This window comes from Cynocephalus volans, chromosome 2, assembly GCF_027409185.1.
Source record: "Cynocephalus volans isolate mCynVol1 chromosome 2, mCynVol1.pri, whole genome shotgun sequence".
Classification (NCBI taxonomy): domain Eukaryota; kingdom Metazoa; phylum Chordata; class Mammalia; order Dermoptera; family Cynocephalidae; genus Cynocephalus; species Cynocephalus volans.
The window spans coordinates 51315379-51332894 of record NC_084461.1 but is presented as its reverse complement, the minus strand read 5'-3'; the positions used below and the strand labels follow the sequence as shown (position 1 = coordinate 51332894).

Sequence of the window (17516 nt, the reverse complement as noted above, 5' to 3'; positions counted from 1 at the left end):
CCTCTGTGCAAATATGAGGTAGGTTTTTGAACTTCTGCAGCATAACACCAACTTCTCCAACTTCTCCATTAAGAGGTACAGTGGGTGCTTGTCAGAGAACAATCTGAGCTCAAAGCCACCTGGAACCCATCATCTAGGGCCTCCCATTCCCCAACCCCTCATTGTTGGTGTGCTTGACCGGCCAGTTCTGGCTGACTTTTATAGTCCACCCAGGTGTCCAAGAGGCTGGGCCTAAATTCTCCTGATAATCATCCTTCTGCAGGTCTCTGGTCCCCCACAACAGCAACAGAGAAGCACTGAGGTCCCCTAATCCAGCAGTCAGCTCTTGGGGGCTACTTCTCAAGACCTGTGAAGCTGCCACTAAGGCTTTTATTTGTTTTGATAGCGCCTCATTGGCACAACCCCTGAGACTCTCCAGTTTTGCTTTTGCCTTTAGTTTCCTCATCCTTTTTCCCCACCATTTGTAATAACTGAGAGAAGTTGGAGGGTCCCTGTACTCTACCTGATTGAGCTTATAACAGAGGGCGTCACTTAGAATGTTCTCAGACATACTCTGTCTACATTTCCAGAGTGTCATGATCCCTTTTTTATTTTTAGACAGATAGAAATTCACATGAGCCCCAAACCAACAGTATAATGTCTTTCTTCTATCCCTTCAGCCCAGTTTGTACCCCATTCCATTTTCCATGTCTATCTTTTCAGAGTTTCTTTTATATGAAAAGAAAGAAATCTAAATTTATATTCATACTCTTTTCCTCCTTTTCTATACATGAGGTAATCATTTTTTAATTCTGTACTTTCCTTTCCTTTTTTTGTATAGAGTTATCTTGGAAATCTTTCCATATCAGTACAAGAGAGCTTCCTCATTATTTACAATGGCATAATATTTCAAGGTATTACATGCATCATCACTTATTAACCACCCCCCTATTAATAGCAGTGTCCCTGGAAGGATGGAAAATCCAAAATATTTGCAACTGCATTAGGATTTTAAATGGTTCACTAATGTGTTTACCTTCGGTAGAAGTTTGTTGTTTTGCCAGTTGTTCATATTAAATTTTTAGCATTGTTAATATTGTATTGCTAGAAGCTTGGCTTTATTTGCATTTATAGATCATATACTCATTTCTGTTTTGTTTTACTGAAGAACCCATTAAAAGAGCCAATAAATCCTGTGGAAAATGGCTTTCAGCGATCTTACATCGAGGACTGTACGTCTTTACGATAATTGGATCAAAGATGCTGGTAAGTAACCAAATGTTCTAATTGAGGCTCATCCTTTTTATGTCAGATTCCCATATTTAATAGGATTTCATTGGAACAGAATGAGAGACTTTGCAACTTAACACTCTCTAATTATTAGTTCACCAAGAGGCAGTGTCAAGAGTTTCGTTACATATGTGTACAAAGATGGAGCTACGTACTGTTCATTACAATGTTTATAATAGTGAAAATAGCCTAAATATTCAGTGAAAGGAGCTGGTTTATAAATGATGGCATATTAAAACTTAGTAGTCAGTTTGGTGGAACGGTGCTCTTTGGCTTGATTCTGCCCTAATGCTCCTAAGGGCAGTTACAGTTAGTGCCAACAATGGCTCTGTTCATAGTGATTCTTGAATGGAAGAGCCATAACTCCCAGGGCTGTATCAGAAAGAGCAGGGAGCATTTGCTTGGGACACCCGTGAGTGATTCTGAGATGCCTACCTTCTCCTCTTGCTCATTAAAAAAAAAAAAATCAATGTTTTAGAAGAACATTTAATGCCATAGCAAGAAGTTTAAAATATGTTAAATGAAAGCAGGTTACAAAACACCACATTTAGTGCTTTCATGGGAATTAGCGGTTACCTCCAGGTGGTAGAATTATGTATAATTTTTATTTAGCTATCTATGTCTGTCTATATTTTTTAAACCACAACGAATGTGCATTGCTTTTATAACCATTTTTTATGTTTTAAAAATAGAACAAAGGTAAAATTTTTTTTAATAGACAAGGAATCAGAGCAGTTTAGAGCTGACATAGACCTAAGATAATCATCAAAGCTAATGCCTCATTTTAGAGTTCGAGAAACTGAGACCCAGAGATATGACTTTCCCAATGTCATAGTTAGTTGATGGCAGAAAAGACTAGAACCTCTTTTTCTGCTTATGATTAGTATTTTGGTATTTAGCATTTGAGTTATTTTTGAGTTACTGACTTACACATACGCACTAGCATCACCACTTTGGATTGATTCTTACCTGTCAACCAGAAATCACATATTCACCAAATTCAGGAGAAAAACATGCCACCTCTTGGCACCTACCACAGTTGAAATTATGTGCTAATTTATAGTGATTTCAGCAAAGACACACTGTTTTCATGGTTGGTATTGTTCTCAGTAGACTGCTAAAGACCAATTTTATTTCACTAATAAAGGTCCCAACAGTTTTGTCCATGAAGAATGGCAATGATCTTCTTTAAGTAGAGATCCATAATAGAGAAGCATCACTCTGCTAGGGAATGGAGAGTGACTATTTCCATATTTTCTTCTTATTTTTCTCTTAGAGAGTGACTATTTCCATATTTTCTTCTTATTTTTCTCTTAGTTTTTCAACTTATGAAATGATATAGAGAACATATAGGTTTATTTAGAGGTCATCCTTCTCTGAAGGATTACAATAGTTCTCATAAATTTAGTATTTAATTTAAATACTAATATTTGGGGCTGGCCCATGGCTCACTTGGGAGAGCGTAGTGCTGATAACACCAAGGCCACGGGTTCAGATCCCTATAAAGGGGTGGCCCGTTAGCTCACTTGGAAGAGTGTTGTGCTGACAACACCAAGTGAAGGGTTAAGATCCCCTTACCGGTCATCTTTTAGGAAAAGAGAAATAAATAAATAAATACTAATATTTTAACTGCTTTTCAAAGTCGAGTCATACCTTGCTGCCTGAACTCTCACTATCTGAAATTGGGAACCAAGTATATTTTTCAAAGTAGAGCTGTTTGGAAGAACAGGTGCCTTGCTATCCAACTGTTGCTATTCACTATCCCAAATGCAGGAAGAGATTCAGATCATCAATATCCTAACTCAAGAGCCAAATAGATTTAGATGGTGATGAATGTCTATGTAGTCCTAAAGTGCAAAATGTTTTAATATGAACTACTTCAGAATTCCACTTCCACTTTTATTCATGGGTCAACTCTTTACTTTTCATTAGTAGTAAATATTTACATTGAAAAGCTGAGTAATATTAGATAGGAAAGAGGAATGATGGAGAGCTGGAGGTGGTTAGAGATAGGGAGTGAGGGCAGTCCTGGAAACAGTTTTGTGCACAGTGCAGGGAAGATGAGAGGAGAGAGGCGGGTATCTGATGTTATGCTAACTTGAAGTCTTGGCAGAGGAGGGAAGGCATGGGGAAGTGGGATGAGAAGACCTAGATTTAAGGTCTAACACTATTGTAGACTAGCTAGGTGATTTCAAACAAAGTATTTATCGTCTGTGAGTCTCAGTTTCTTTGTTCATAAAACAGAGGTGAGAATAGCACCTACCGACCACCAGATACCAGAAAATACACATGAAAGTGCTCTGTTATTTGGAAACAAACAGTTGTGGTTGTTGTTATGGATGATAGAGGATTTCACCTTAAAATACTTTTAATATAGCATATTGCTTAAAAAATTTTCTTCTTTACATTATTTTTTTTTTCCTGTCATGGTCTAGCAGGATGTATTATGTTGAGATTTACAACTTTATGAAAATCCTGTCAGGTATAATAGGAGAGTTTTTTCCTTCTATCGAGTGTAGTATTGATCTCTGCGAGCCATTAGGAATCATTTCTGGCCATCTTAGTTCAGCTTTACTTTGCTTACCCTGGGAAGATCTGAACTCATGATCAAGGGGTAAGAATTTCAAGTGTATTCTTGTCTTTGGCTCTAATGCTGAGTAGTCTTGGGGAGACTGATTGCTGCAGAAGTGGTGAAATGCGTAGTTACTTCATGTGGAAAATTCCACAACTACAGATTTAAAAAATGGGTTAATTAATACTTAAGCTATAAGAGGATTTATTATGATTCTTGGATATGAAGTTTAGATTTTGAAATAATACTATAGGAGCATTTTGAACTGCGGAGAAATTTTTAAAGTTTTTAATGTTTAAAATGCAAATTTCCTTGTATTTGGATAGTAATGAAGACTTTTCAGACTTAGTTGTGATCCTTTTATTTGCATGAAGACAGAGTATGAATAAGATTGCTGCCATTCTGAGCTTTTAGTACTTCAAGAAGTACTTGTGGTCCATGTTTGCTTTTCCTTCCAGATTCTTCATTTTATTGGTGCTCGGAATTTTAAACAGTGTATGTTTTGAGCTAGTACATGCCACTTAAGAAGAGAACACTCTCTTACAAGTAGCTGATGGAAAAGCTCATTAATATTCTATTTAAGTGGCATTGTACTTTCCCTGTAGTCTCTCTCTGGGACACCCTTAGAAAAGAATTATTAAGTAGAGATAAGTCAGAACTTTGGAAATCACTGGAGTATAGCCTCTGAGACAGCCTGCCGTCCCATCCCCTGCTTCCATCTTGGCTCTACTCGTGATGCTTAGACCAATTCTGAGGCCAAATAGAAGGTACATGAAACACTCCTTTTCTCATTAGCCTTTTGTCTCTGGGGAAAACAGAGAGCACCTCACTCGAAACCTAATGTAATTTGTGAGATCATAGACTGAGTCAGAATTAACCTTAAATTTCGTCAAGCAGTCCCCTCTACAATCCCTGCATGTCATCCACACCTGACTTGTAGGCCTCTGATGGAGAGAAGTCGACTCCCTATTCAGAAAGGTCTAACTGTAGCTGAGAGAGAAGTCAGGAAAAGCGAATAGCCAGAGTTATGAACATCACTACTAAAGACTTTGGATTCTATTTGCTTGGCAAGAGAGAGCTAATTTAAGCAGGGGAATAATCTAAGCAGAGCTTTACTTTTAGAAAGTGAATTTGGAAATTGCATGGAAGATAAACGTAGAAGATTAGATCAGGAGGCAGGGAAACTGTACAGAAGAGTATTGCAGAGCACCTAGTGAGGGATGCTACAGCCCTGAGTACAGGTGAAAAACTTGGTCATGCACCAAACCCCTTCATATGGATTGTGTCACCCAAGTTTTATTTATTAGTAGCTTGATCCCCACTGTAATTGGTAAGGGGTGGCAGTCCTATTACAGTAATGGAAAGGTGGGGCCTTGAAGAAGTGATTAGACTGTGAGGACCATGCCTACTGAAAGGATTAAAAATGGTGGTCAGGGGCATGGTTCTGAGGCCTTTTAAAAAAAGAGCACAACAGGTTAGTCTCTCTCTGCTCCACTATTTTCTGCCATTTAAGAACCCCGTGTCACTGTCACCACCAAGAAGGCTCTCATCATAAGTGTCCACTGGACTTTGGACTCCCCAGCCTCTGACACTGAAAGCAATAAATTTTTTCTTTGTAAATCACCTAGTTTCAGGTATTTTGTTATAAGCAACAGAAATGGACGAATATACCCCTGGTTCTTAACTCTTGACAGTTCATCATGGTCACCTCAGTAGCTTTTAAAGAAATTATTAATTATTCACAAATTGTAATCGTATTGTATATGTTTGTAGAGTACAAAGTGATGTTCTGATATAGGTATACAATGTGAAATGATTAAATCGAGCTAACTGACATATACATCACTTCAAATACTTATATTTTTGTGATGAAAACATTTGAAATTATTTACTCTTAGCAATTTCAAAATATACAATACACTATTATTCACTATAGTTACCATGGTATGCAATAAATCTCAAAAAAATTATTCTTCCTGCCTAACTGAAACCTTGTATCCTTTGACCTAGTCCCCGTTCCCCCAGCCTTTGTTACCCACTGTTCTGTTCCACTTCTATGAGTTCGATTGTTTTATATTTCACATATGAAGTGAGATCATGTAGTATTTGATTTTCTGTGCCTGGTTTATTTTCCTTAACATAATGTCTTCATCCATGTTGTCACAGATGACAATATTTCCTTCTTTTTTAAGGCTGAATATATATACACACACACACACATTTTCTTTATCTATTCATCCACTGATGGACACTTGGTTGATTCCATATCTTGGCTATTGTGAATGAATAATGCTGCAATGAACATGTAGTGCAGATATCTCTTAGACATATAATTTCATTTCCTTTAGATATATATCAGTAGTGGGATTGCTGGATCATATGGTAATTCTATTTTTAGTTTGTTATCTAACCACAATGACTGTACCAATTTACATTTCTACCAAGAATGTACAAGTGTTCCCTTTTCTGCACATCCTCGCCAAGTTGTTATCTTTTGTTTTTTTGATAATAGCCATTCTCAGAGATATGAGATTATATCTCATATGGTTTTAATTTGTATTTTTCTGGTGATTAGTGATGCTGAGCATTTTTCCATATGTCTATTGGTCGTTTATATGTCTTCTTTTGAGAAATATCTATTCAGGTCCATTGCCCATTTTTTTTAATGGTAGCTTTTCAAAAATATAGATGCCTGGGACTCACATCCAAGGATTCTGATTCAGTTGGACCAGGGTCATTTTTGGCCATTTGACTTTTAAATACTCCAGAGGTGATTTGCTGTGCTCACAGAATTGAGATCTGCTAAATTAACAATAGCAATCTTATTGAGCACTTAGACTGTATGAAATACATGCTGTTTTATGCCCGATTTGTAGATGAGGAAACTAGGTACAAAGCAGTTTAGTCAAGTGCCAAAGGTCATGTAATGAGCCAGTGAGAGAACCAAGTTCACGTGCAGACCATCTTATTTTGTTGAAATAAGATTTAAAAAGCTTTATATTTTGTTTTATTATTTGAAAATAACATCCAATTAAATTAACCAGTTAAGAAATAAATTTCATTTCTTTATAAAGTAAAAAACAACCAGCTTTTCCCATAATGGTATTTTTATCTATAGAGCTTGAAAGGATTTTAAGAAAAGGTGTGTGCTGAAAATGTTAAATTACAGGAAAAAAAATATTTATTTTAAAATTGTTTTCTTCTGCTTTCTGAGCTGGCCCAGCATGCTTTTCCTGGCTTGTTTTCTTTCTACTGCTACCAGAAGAAGAATAGGAAGATGATGTCATTTGGTATTTTTCCCTCTGCTAAGTCAATGAAAGAATAAAATAAAATTATATCTGTAATTCAGGAATTCCCTGATACTTAAAATAACCCAGTTTTCAGCCATATGTGTGATAACTGTTAATAACAAACTTTTGAAGTTGTTTATAAAGAAAAAAGAAAAACCAAGAATCATCAATACTCTTACCACACAAAGGTGGTGATGTTAATTTAACATCCTTCCAGAGGGCTCCTTTTGATACTGGCTTCATTAGTCTTTATTTCATTAGAAATAAAAACTAGACATAATAGTATGGTTTATGATGTTCATGTATTTAAAGTTTGATGGAAGAAATTCACCAAAGTTTTATCAGTTCTAATTCTATCTCTTGGTCCCCAGCTCTATGACAACTTTTATTTACTGAGACTTTCCTTGTGACATACAGACCCATAGCAGGGGTTCCTTGTGGCCATTTTAATTACACATGGCAAGCAGATATCCTAGGAAACTTGCCATTGTTAGAAGTAAGGAGGTGTGAGAAATGCCCTCATCCATCCAACGCCGAAGGATGGACACAGACACGAGGTACAGCGAAGCAAGACTTTAATTATGGCCTTATAAGGTTCAGGTTTCTGAAGGGCAGGCACACAGAAAAGGGCTACTGTAGCAAGCAATTTATTCCCTAGTAGGCAAATCCCTCCCCCCACTTCCTCATTGGCTGAGTACTACCGGATGCACAATCTTCCTGAACAATGGCTAAAATTTATTACCCTCTTGCAAAGAATTCCTTTGTCCGGGGGCTCAAGACAAGCCCACGAAAAGGCCTGCTTAAGCCCTGTGAAAGGAGAAACACCAGGGAATGAAGAAAACAATGGAGGCTAGTAACTAGTTACCATCTCAAGGAGAGCTCTGTCTGTTCAGAGACCCTCTGGGAATGGGCTGGACCAGTCAAACAACTTTTGAGCTGGGCCTTAATCAGTTAAAACACCCTCAGATAAGTTATTTCTGAAAATGAATCACTTAGATTATTTTCTTACAGAGGGGAACAAATAGAAGCAATAAAAGATTTCAGTGACATGTACCTGATAGCTGATTTCAAAGCTTTTCCTTATTTTGAAACTGTGATGAATCTTTTTTCCCCCCAATTAATATTCCTGGAAAAACTATGACAAGTCTTAATATGAGAAAATACTTCTGAAATTATAGAACTTTGTGTTTTTAAGAGTGTCAGAAAACTTTCGTTCAATTTCTGTTTTGTGCTTGATGCCACTAAAATTGTTCTTGCCAAGAACATCAATGACTTCCTTTTTTTCAATATGAAGAAAAGGCATAAAAAATTTTATTATTTTAATGTGCTCAGAGGAGGCAATGCATAGGAGGATCACAAGAGAGTAATTTTCCAGTTTCCTAATGGGGTTACAAAGCTTTTATGCCAGTGTTCAAACGAAGGAGAGAAGGTGAGGGAAGGTACAAGCCCCAGAGCAATGGCCTGAGACCACGTTCCTCTGGAGCTCTGGGGGAGGTGGCATGACAGGTGAAAGAAGGAAAGCAGAAGTTAAAGTTAAGTAGAGACTATCTTGTCTTATACAGATGAAAATACTTAAGGTAATTTCAAAGCCACCCTCAGAAAGAATAGATAGTAGCCAAAGGAGGGGCCTCAGAGTAAGCCTGGCTCTTTGCAGATACCCACGTAATTTTCTTGTCTCTCTCTCTCTCTCTCTCTCTCTCTCTCTCTCTCTCTCACACACACACACACACACACACACACACACACACACACACACACACCACACTCACTCTCTCTCTCTCTCTTCTAGCTAATCTTGTTTTTGTAGTTTCTCTGAATTGGCCATCTTTTAATATGTCAGGGAAATATATTTTGGGCTGAAGTATTTTGCTTGTCCTACAGTCCCTCCTTTAAAAGGTTAATTTATAGAAAGTTTCACATATTAAAATAGGATTGGTAGCTATGGAGATATTTGGGCTAAAAGTTTCAAGATAAGAGACAGATAAAGGAGAAAACATAATTTGGAACGAGGAGAAAAAAGAAATTTGAGTACACCATTTCATATTTTCTTCAATCAGTCTCTTCATCCTGAGAACATGTCAGTTTGGTTAAACAGTTGTGTCCCATTCTGGTAAGTGGCATTGCAGATGAGTTCCCCTCAAGGCTAGGTATCAGTATGGAGTAAGCATGCAAGTATTTAACAAGAGATTTTTCTATGAAAACAACAACAACAACCAAAAAACAAAGATTACTGTTTAGAGCAGTGGTTAAGCTAGTTTTTCTAGAGTCTCTGAAGCATCTTCCGTTGGAGTAGTCTGGTAGTGGCAATCTGACAGATTTTTCTGGATTGCAGTTGGCATGTACAAAGTTTGTTCAAGTATAAGTTGTTAATATTGACTCACTTCAGCCTGCAGGACCTTAGGAAAAGGGCAGCTTTAATTTCTAGTGATTCCAAGTAATAAGTGTGGGAGAAAAACTGAAAACATTAGTCTGGAGAGTCATAGCCACATACTGGAGGAAACTGAAAATTCAGGATTCAGTCCAGATAATAGAAACTCAAAAACAATGGACAGGGCTAGAATCTAATGACATGTGTTCTAAAGTTTCCTCCTAAAACATTATTTTCTCTCTTCAGTTACCCACTTTCTACCAGAGATGTTATATCAAGACTAATTCATTTGCAAAATAAGTTTAGTCTATGGCCTGATTATTTGCGTAATGTGCAGCAAAATAGTAACTTATTGTACAGGCTCTTTTTAAGTTGGTTTTGTTGGACCTTTTCATAAAAATCTCAGATTAGACTTCTAAAAGCCTCTTGAGGCTTAGGAAGCCAAGCCAAAGATTTGACTCACTCTCAGACCATACCTGTAAGAGCTGGATGAATTCCTGTTTTCTATAGGTCCCCAAAATATCTTGAGCTTTCTGGGCCTGTCAGAAAGTGACATTACTTACTACAAGACTAAGAACCTTATAAAAGAACATTTAGAAAGGTACCAAGCCAGTCTTTTTCCAAGTCTATAGGCTCAGTATCAATCCCTCAAAGCAGTCTAGTCATATCTGAAAATATGACATTCCAGTCAAAGCCCTGGTAAAATAACCAGTGTCTTCAATTTTGCCCTGTTACAGAGGAAAACAGATTCTTACTGAACTTATGAAAATAAGTATATTAACATAAAATAAAAATACTCACAAATAATTTCAAAACCCTGGAGGGATCGAATGGAGAGAAAAGTAAATGTTTTAATTTTGGTCACAAAATTATATTTAACTAAATTGCTGTAAAGCTATAAATAGCCCAAAAGAGAAAAAATAAATTATTGAAATCTGAAAACAAAAAGAATTAACCATGTTTCAAACAAAAAAAAATCATTAAAAAATTATTTTAGTCCTTTATCAGTTCAGTCCCACAAAATCAAGTCTTGTTCTCCTGGACATTAGGTTAGCAATTTTATGAGTACAGTTTTTTGGCTTTTTTTTTTTTTTTTTTTTTTAATTAAAGTTCTGGTGGTTTTACCCAGTCTAAGTGAGTAATCTAAAATCATCAGCTGAAGTGTGTATTTCAAAGTACCTGTCAGAGTCTTTTTATCCTTTCCATGAATGTCTTGAAAACACAACACTTTAGGATTATAGTTGCTTGCAAAGGTCTTTTAGGAGAAGCAGCAGAATAAAGAAATTTACTGTGGACAATCAAGACTTAAAATGGCCATGGTTAAAGACATAACTGACAAAGAAAGTTGGTTATGTCTATGGCCTACAATAATTTTTCGTCATAGCAATAACTATGACTGATAACATATACAGGCATATCAGAATTTTAGGAATTTTATAGTTTTGAAACCCATTTTAGTAACACATTTATACAAAATAAAGCTATGTATTTTGAGAAAAAAAAAATCCTTAAATTTTTAACTCAGTTTTTCTAAGTAATCTAAAGACCTAATAAAGCCACAGAATCTGTTTCTCACTCTTCCCTCTTTTTTTTTTTTTGCAGATTACTCAAAAGGTGAACAAAAATCTTTTGCTATCTCTTATCAGTATTCCATGAAAATCTTGTTTAAAAGAGAAAACCAAATTTTGATTTTGTGCCACTATATTATTAATACTAAAGCCAATTTAAATAAACCTTTATAAACAAATCTATCCAATCTCAGTCAGTTTTGACCACACAAGATCTCTATAAACCTTTTTATCACCTCTTATAATTTTTAAAATGTATCTATCCAGGTTTGTTTCTAACACTGTTTTTTGTTCCTTCAACTTGAAACACCTTTAAATATCCTCTATACTAGACCAAGTTCTTTTCTTTTATCAGAAACTGCATCTTCATGTCTTTCTTATAACTTCTTTACCAAAAACTTATTCTACTTTCCTTATACCCTGTTTACAGAATTGTTTCTTATACCTAGTAGTTTTAGTTATACATTAATTAAAATTTTAACTTTTGTTAACCCTAATTACCAGTTAAAAACCTAAGAAGCAAGCAATTTTGAACTGTTCTGTATTAATATTTGTAGATGAAAATCATTACATAATTTCTGAAGGGATGTTTCTTCGTTTTTTTTAAAACATCTAAATTTTTTTATACCATATAAATACAAGATACAAAGTATATAAACTTATGCTCAGTAATTAATATTTCAGTATTTTAACTTGCTTAGAAATGACACATCTTATGATTATCTATTACTTCATTTAATATAACATGACTTTAAAATTTTAAATTGCTGAAAAGATTTTTTGAAACTGTGACAAGTTTATTTATAAGCATTTATTTCACTTACATTTACCTAATTTACTCATTTTTAACAATTATATTTGAATTGCTCATAGAAAGCAAAGCTAGAGATTTAAGTTTGTTAAAAAAAAAAGCTAAACCTGCATCAACCAGTCTTAACCAAGGCCTTTGAGATACTGTACATAAGTACCATTCCCCAGTGTCCCTTTTAGTCATTCTGGGTCCACATGACACTCAGGGCAGCTGTGAACTGCAGGGCCCATGTGGGTTACATACCAGATGGAGAGCCCAAGACAGGAAACAGAGCTGTGAAGACAATGCCTGGGACAATATCCCTTCCAGCCTGGCCAGGAGGCAGAGCTGGGACAGGGAGGAGGAGACCATACTGGGCTTGGCTTTGTCCTGCAGCTGGTGGCTCACCTGTTGTGGATACATAGGTACCCAGGCACCATGGTCACCTGTCTAGACCCCAGAATTCAAAGGCTCAGAGCCAAAGACATAAGCTCATAACAAGATGTGTGCAAGGCTTTAGGGGAGCCTAGCAGCTAGTCTTCACACCTTTTGGACACAGACAAATTAAGCAATTATCAAAAATATCACGGAAATAACAATTTTATGACCTTAAGACATCTAGCAGAGTAAGCATAAGTCTGTCTGACCGATAGGCCTAGAGAAAAAAGTCTAAATTAAATTCTGAAAACATTTCTATTTTATTTTACCAACAATTTTTAAGACTGGCTTTAGTTATCAAAGATTACTAAAGTCATGTGAACTTGAAAAGAATTATTTACTTAATTTATGAGCATGCATTATTTATAAGCCAATTTGGTACCATATAGATAATATACAAACACTTGTGTAGACACAACATACAGCTTACAAATGTGTAGATAAAAAAACAAACAGAAACAAATAAAGATCTTTTAGCCATAAGACAGGTACAATATAAAGTTCACTAATTTGAAAAGGACAGTTGGATTCAATTTGTCTCTACATGGCTGAAGCCCTCATTGAGTTTTAGAGAAATCAAGGTAGCAAATATACATCTCAAAGCACAGAGAAAGGATGTAAGCCTTTCCAAGAAGGAGTTTGGAATACAAAGTAAGATTAAAAATGGATGCCAAGACAAAACAAAATTCTAGAATTTCACCACAGGATTTTATGAGGAGATACACAGCACAGAAGAAAGTTCAGAAGTGTGTTCAGAATAACCAGTTGAATGCCAGAAAGTCATATTTTGGAGACCATCTAGTTACGTGTCTTTTAATCCAGTTTCTGTCCCTTAACTGGGTCACTGAGCTAAGGGCTGAGACCATTAAGGAGTAAGGCCAGACCCACTCAACTCCTGGGGCTCTGACAGGAAGGCAGCTAACCCCAAAATTGGTCATTGGCACAATGTTTCTCAGGAGGCCTCAAAGCCTTTGGCAAAAATGCCAACAAGAGAGGCACACAGGGGGAGCACATAGTTAATAGAAGTTCGAGAAAAAGGGGTTCAATTGACTAAAATGTTCTCATGGGGAGAAGCAAAAATCCACACAGAGAAATAGAGAGGCTTAAATATATGTACTTATACTCAAACGAAACCGAAGAGGTACAGAGAAGCCATCTTCTCAGGATCCAGAGCCATCCCCAAAGGCAACGCCTGGAGAGCTGATAACACTACACTAGCCAGAAATGGACCTATTCCTTTAGCTCAGGAGAGAAGTTAATGGAACCCAAGCTGTGGTGATGATTTGATCACAGGTTCGAGTGCCATTTTTGCAAGTCCTACAGGAGATCCAAAGCAGGCAGTTTGAGTATACAAAGGTTTACAACTTGTTTTAAATCTAATTTTTGTCTTTTTATCTTGCCAATATAGTTTTTAGGGCTAGTTGTTGTATTAATCTTTTCGTAGGTACCAATAAGACAGCTGTTTAAGATAAGAGCTCTCTAAAAAGTTTTCATTTAAATATAGTAAATTCAAAGGGTCTATTATCTGGAAATTGACAATGCAGGATCCCCAATAGTGCACGCACTTCAATAGTGACTCAGCAACAAACTTTCAACCTTAGCAAGAAGTGTTCCAGAAGAAGGTATAGAAGAGGCAATCCCTAGGGTCCCCCCAATTCACTCCCAGAGATAGGCTAAGATAGCAAAAGACTCTCATTGCTGGAAGCAGTTAAGAATATTGACAGTATTTTCATTCCCTCACAGAACGTGAGGCTCCTTTAGCCACAGACCTGCTGATCTGTGACCCCAGATAGGCGATACCAGGAAGGGAGTTTCCCAGCACACAGACTGAGACAACAAAAGCTCTTATGTACTGGGCCTCTTTTTACAAACTCCCCTGAGAACTTGGAGTTCAGAACAAAGAGTGTGGTGATCTCGGGGCTCCCAGTTAATTTAAACAGGCCACCAAACATGGCCAGAAAACCATGTCCCCTGAATGGTGGAGATAAAGAGAGAATATTCCCACATGGTCACAAGTCAAGCTTCAGGATGTAAAATAAGATGGGAGGGTAACCATATATAGTTCTCCTCTTTAAGACATGACACTGAAAGAGACAGAGGGAAAACAGACTATACCCCAGAGTTGCTGCACCTAAGATTAGTCATACAAAGTCTTTCCTACACGCAATCAAAAAGAGACAGTGATCTTTAGCATCCATGGGACTAAATTCCACAGAAAGAGAGAGAGGAGGAGCTGACTTTAAAAAAAAAAAGTCTTACCCTTTCTGCCAGCTTGCCAGGCTCTGGGCTGCTCCAGCTGCAGCTTCCAGAAGAGCAGAGCGGCTTTGGTGTCCTGCTTACAGTGCTGTGCCTACAGGGACCAAGGAAAACTTCCACTTTACCCCTGAAGGTTCATTGACAAAAGTCGCTGACAAATTTAGATTAATATGAAGAAAAGGCATAACAAATTTCATTATTTTAACATGCTGGGTGGGGGGAATGCAGGGGGAAATCACAAGAGAGTAATTTCCCAGTGACCTCCTTTTGTTAAATTTGGTGGCACTTTTCAGTCCACATTTTCTTTTCTCTTTCTGCCACTTTTGAAACTTTGACTCATTCCAAAAATTCATTCTTTCCTTGACTTCATGATATGTCACTTTCGTGGTTTTCCTTCTACGTCTCCAGCCATTCTCAGTCTTCTTAACAGTTCTCACTTGTCCTCTGAATGTTGAGTCCTCAGGATTCTGACTTTAGTACTGACTTTCTACTCCATCTGCTTTTCCTAAGCCAATCTCACTGCTTTTATTATCCGTCATTTATGTGATGTCACCCCCTAGACCTACATCCTGCCCAGATCTCTCTCCTAATTCCAAGTCCATATATCCAACTGCCTGTGGAAGTCTCCATATGAATGTTTTATAGGTACTTGAAATGTAAGTGTTTTAAAACAAGATATCTCTTCTTGATCAGTCTTGCTGCTTATCTTGTGTTCCCAGTCTAAGTGGACGATATAATTATCTAAAAAAATCTGAGTATTTTTCTTAACTTCTACCTATCTTTTCCTTCCCTGTATTTAACAAAGTACAAAATTTTATATTTTCTTCTCTACTTTATCTCCAAATAATCTGCTCTGATTTATCTTCCTTATTACTATCTAATCATTAATGGTTTAAATTATACATTTATTTTAGCAAATGGCTATATTTCCTGTTTTAGTTCGTCTCTGCTGCTTATAACAAAGTACTTGAAACTGGGTGATTTATAAAGAAAGCAAAATTTATTCCTTACAGTTTCTGAGGCTGGGAAGTCCAAAGTCCATCTGGTGGTGGTGACAGTGACCCATAGGTTTCACAATGCAAAGCGGTGGAAGCAGAGAGAGAGAGACAGACTCTCGCTTCTTTTCAAGCCATCAGAACCATGCCCCTGACCACCATTTTTACTCCATCCGCTACTGCATGGTCCTGCAATCCAATCACCTCTTCAGGCCTCCACCTTTCAATTTCCATGATAGGATTTCCCACCCTCTTAACAGTCACAATGCGGACCAACTTTCTAACACATAAAACTTAGGGGACACAATTGAAGCTTCAGTGAGTTTTGGGGGACATAATTCAATCCACTACGTTTTCCAAACTGTTCCACAGAGCATTAGTTCCATAAGATATTAAATGGTATTCCACAGAACATCAGGGTTCCATGGCCAAATAGGTTAGCAGCATGCTGCATATCACCATTCTCATCTTGGCAATTCAAATAAACATGAAGCACTAAGAAATCCTGCAGTAAAGCAACCTCTTTATATAACCCAGCATCTCCCCCATTTTTTAGCCTCTCCTCCACATTTTGTGGGAAGTCTTTAAATATCTTGCTTCCATTACATGGTTTGGGACATGCTTGTAGATGATACAGGTAAGGGACAAACTCATTTTTCTTCCAAATAGTCAGTTTTCTATCAACATTTGTTAAATAATCTCTCCCTTCTGCTTATTTGTGGGACTTCTTTATATATATTAAATTCCTTAGTAATCTAAGATGTGTTTTAGAGCTGTTGATTCTGTGGCTTTATTTATTTATTTATTTATTTATTTATTTTTGAGACAGAGCATTTGTCAGTATTTTTGAGGGAGGCCCATGTGAATGCAAAATAAATCATCTTTACTAGCTAGAGCCTTGCATGTGCAACTGATAAACGATAAAATGCTTTCAGCATTAAAATTGAGGCCAAATGAGTCATCAGTCCTGGAGTTCTGTTGACGAACTTTTGGGTGCTAAGTCAGTCTTGCAGAGGTATTTAGAGACTGTTGGTAATTGGTCACTTCATTACAGTTTAAATGAGCAAGGGCTGTATTTACTTCACTCTTCCAGTTGATAAAAGTGATGGTGTATCGACATCCTGAGGTGAGTCAAAACTCAATTTTGAGTCAGATGCACCTGGAAACTTATTCATACTTATTTTCCTTCATAATGTTCTGGCTTCATGAGACCATCTAGTAAAATCACACCTGAAGTGCTTGAAATTACGGAATTAATCACATTTCATCTTGAGTTGTCATTTTTAATTGACCCAACTCTGCTGCCCTGGAACTGGCAGTAATCAGCTGAGTTTCTGTTTATATGGATGTGAGGTCAATAAATTTTTTTTTTGCTCAAAATATTGGGTTGGATAGCCCACATTTTGGACAGCTACAACCCACTCTTTAGACATGTAGATGATGCCAAGGTCCCCTTCAGTTCTGTGGTTCTGTGATACAGTATATGTGGGAGTGTGCCAGTTTTCTTGGGGAAAGAAGAAAACTAAGAAGCAACAAACAAACATTTTTATATGTAAAGGAATATCTGTGCGGAAGAACTCTAAAATGTTAATAGTGGTTATAGTTGGATGGTGGAATGTTGCTGGTGGCCCCTCCTCCAGATCCACTTTGCAGTCTGTGCTGGGTCCTGGAGAATGACCAGTAAGGACCATTTCCCTTTTGCTTGCTCCCCTGTCCTCTGGTTTCTGTGTCCAGCCAATGGAGAGCCCAAGGAGATTGTAGAGAAGGAGGAGGTGGAGTTGGGTTATCTATCTGACCCCTTACTTGCAGAATTGTCTTGGGCTGGCCAAATCCCTCAGCTGACGATCACATCTTGTCTTAGTCCATCTGGGCTGCTATAACAAATTACCATAGACTGAGTGGCTTAAACAACAGGAATTTATTTCTCCAGTTCTGGAGACTGGAAGTCTGAGATCAGGGTGCCAGCATGG

The 17516-nt window shown here is 37.1% G+C and overlaps 1 protein-coding gene across 1 annotated transcript in view; it reads left to right on the top strand.

Moving 5' to 3' along the window:
- The first annotated feature begins 1181 nt into the window (after nucleotides 1–1181).
- ELOVL7 (ELOVL fatty acid elongase 7) overlaps nucleotides 1182–17516 on the top strand; it is a 34404-nt gene continuing 18069 nt past the window's right edge. The window contains exon 1 of the mRNA XM_063087862.1: nucleotides 1182–1245. Coding sequence (XP_062943932.1) covers nucleotides 1182–1245 — 64 coding nt within the window. The remainder of the gene's footprint in view (nucleotides 1246–17516) is intronic.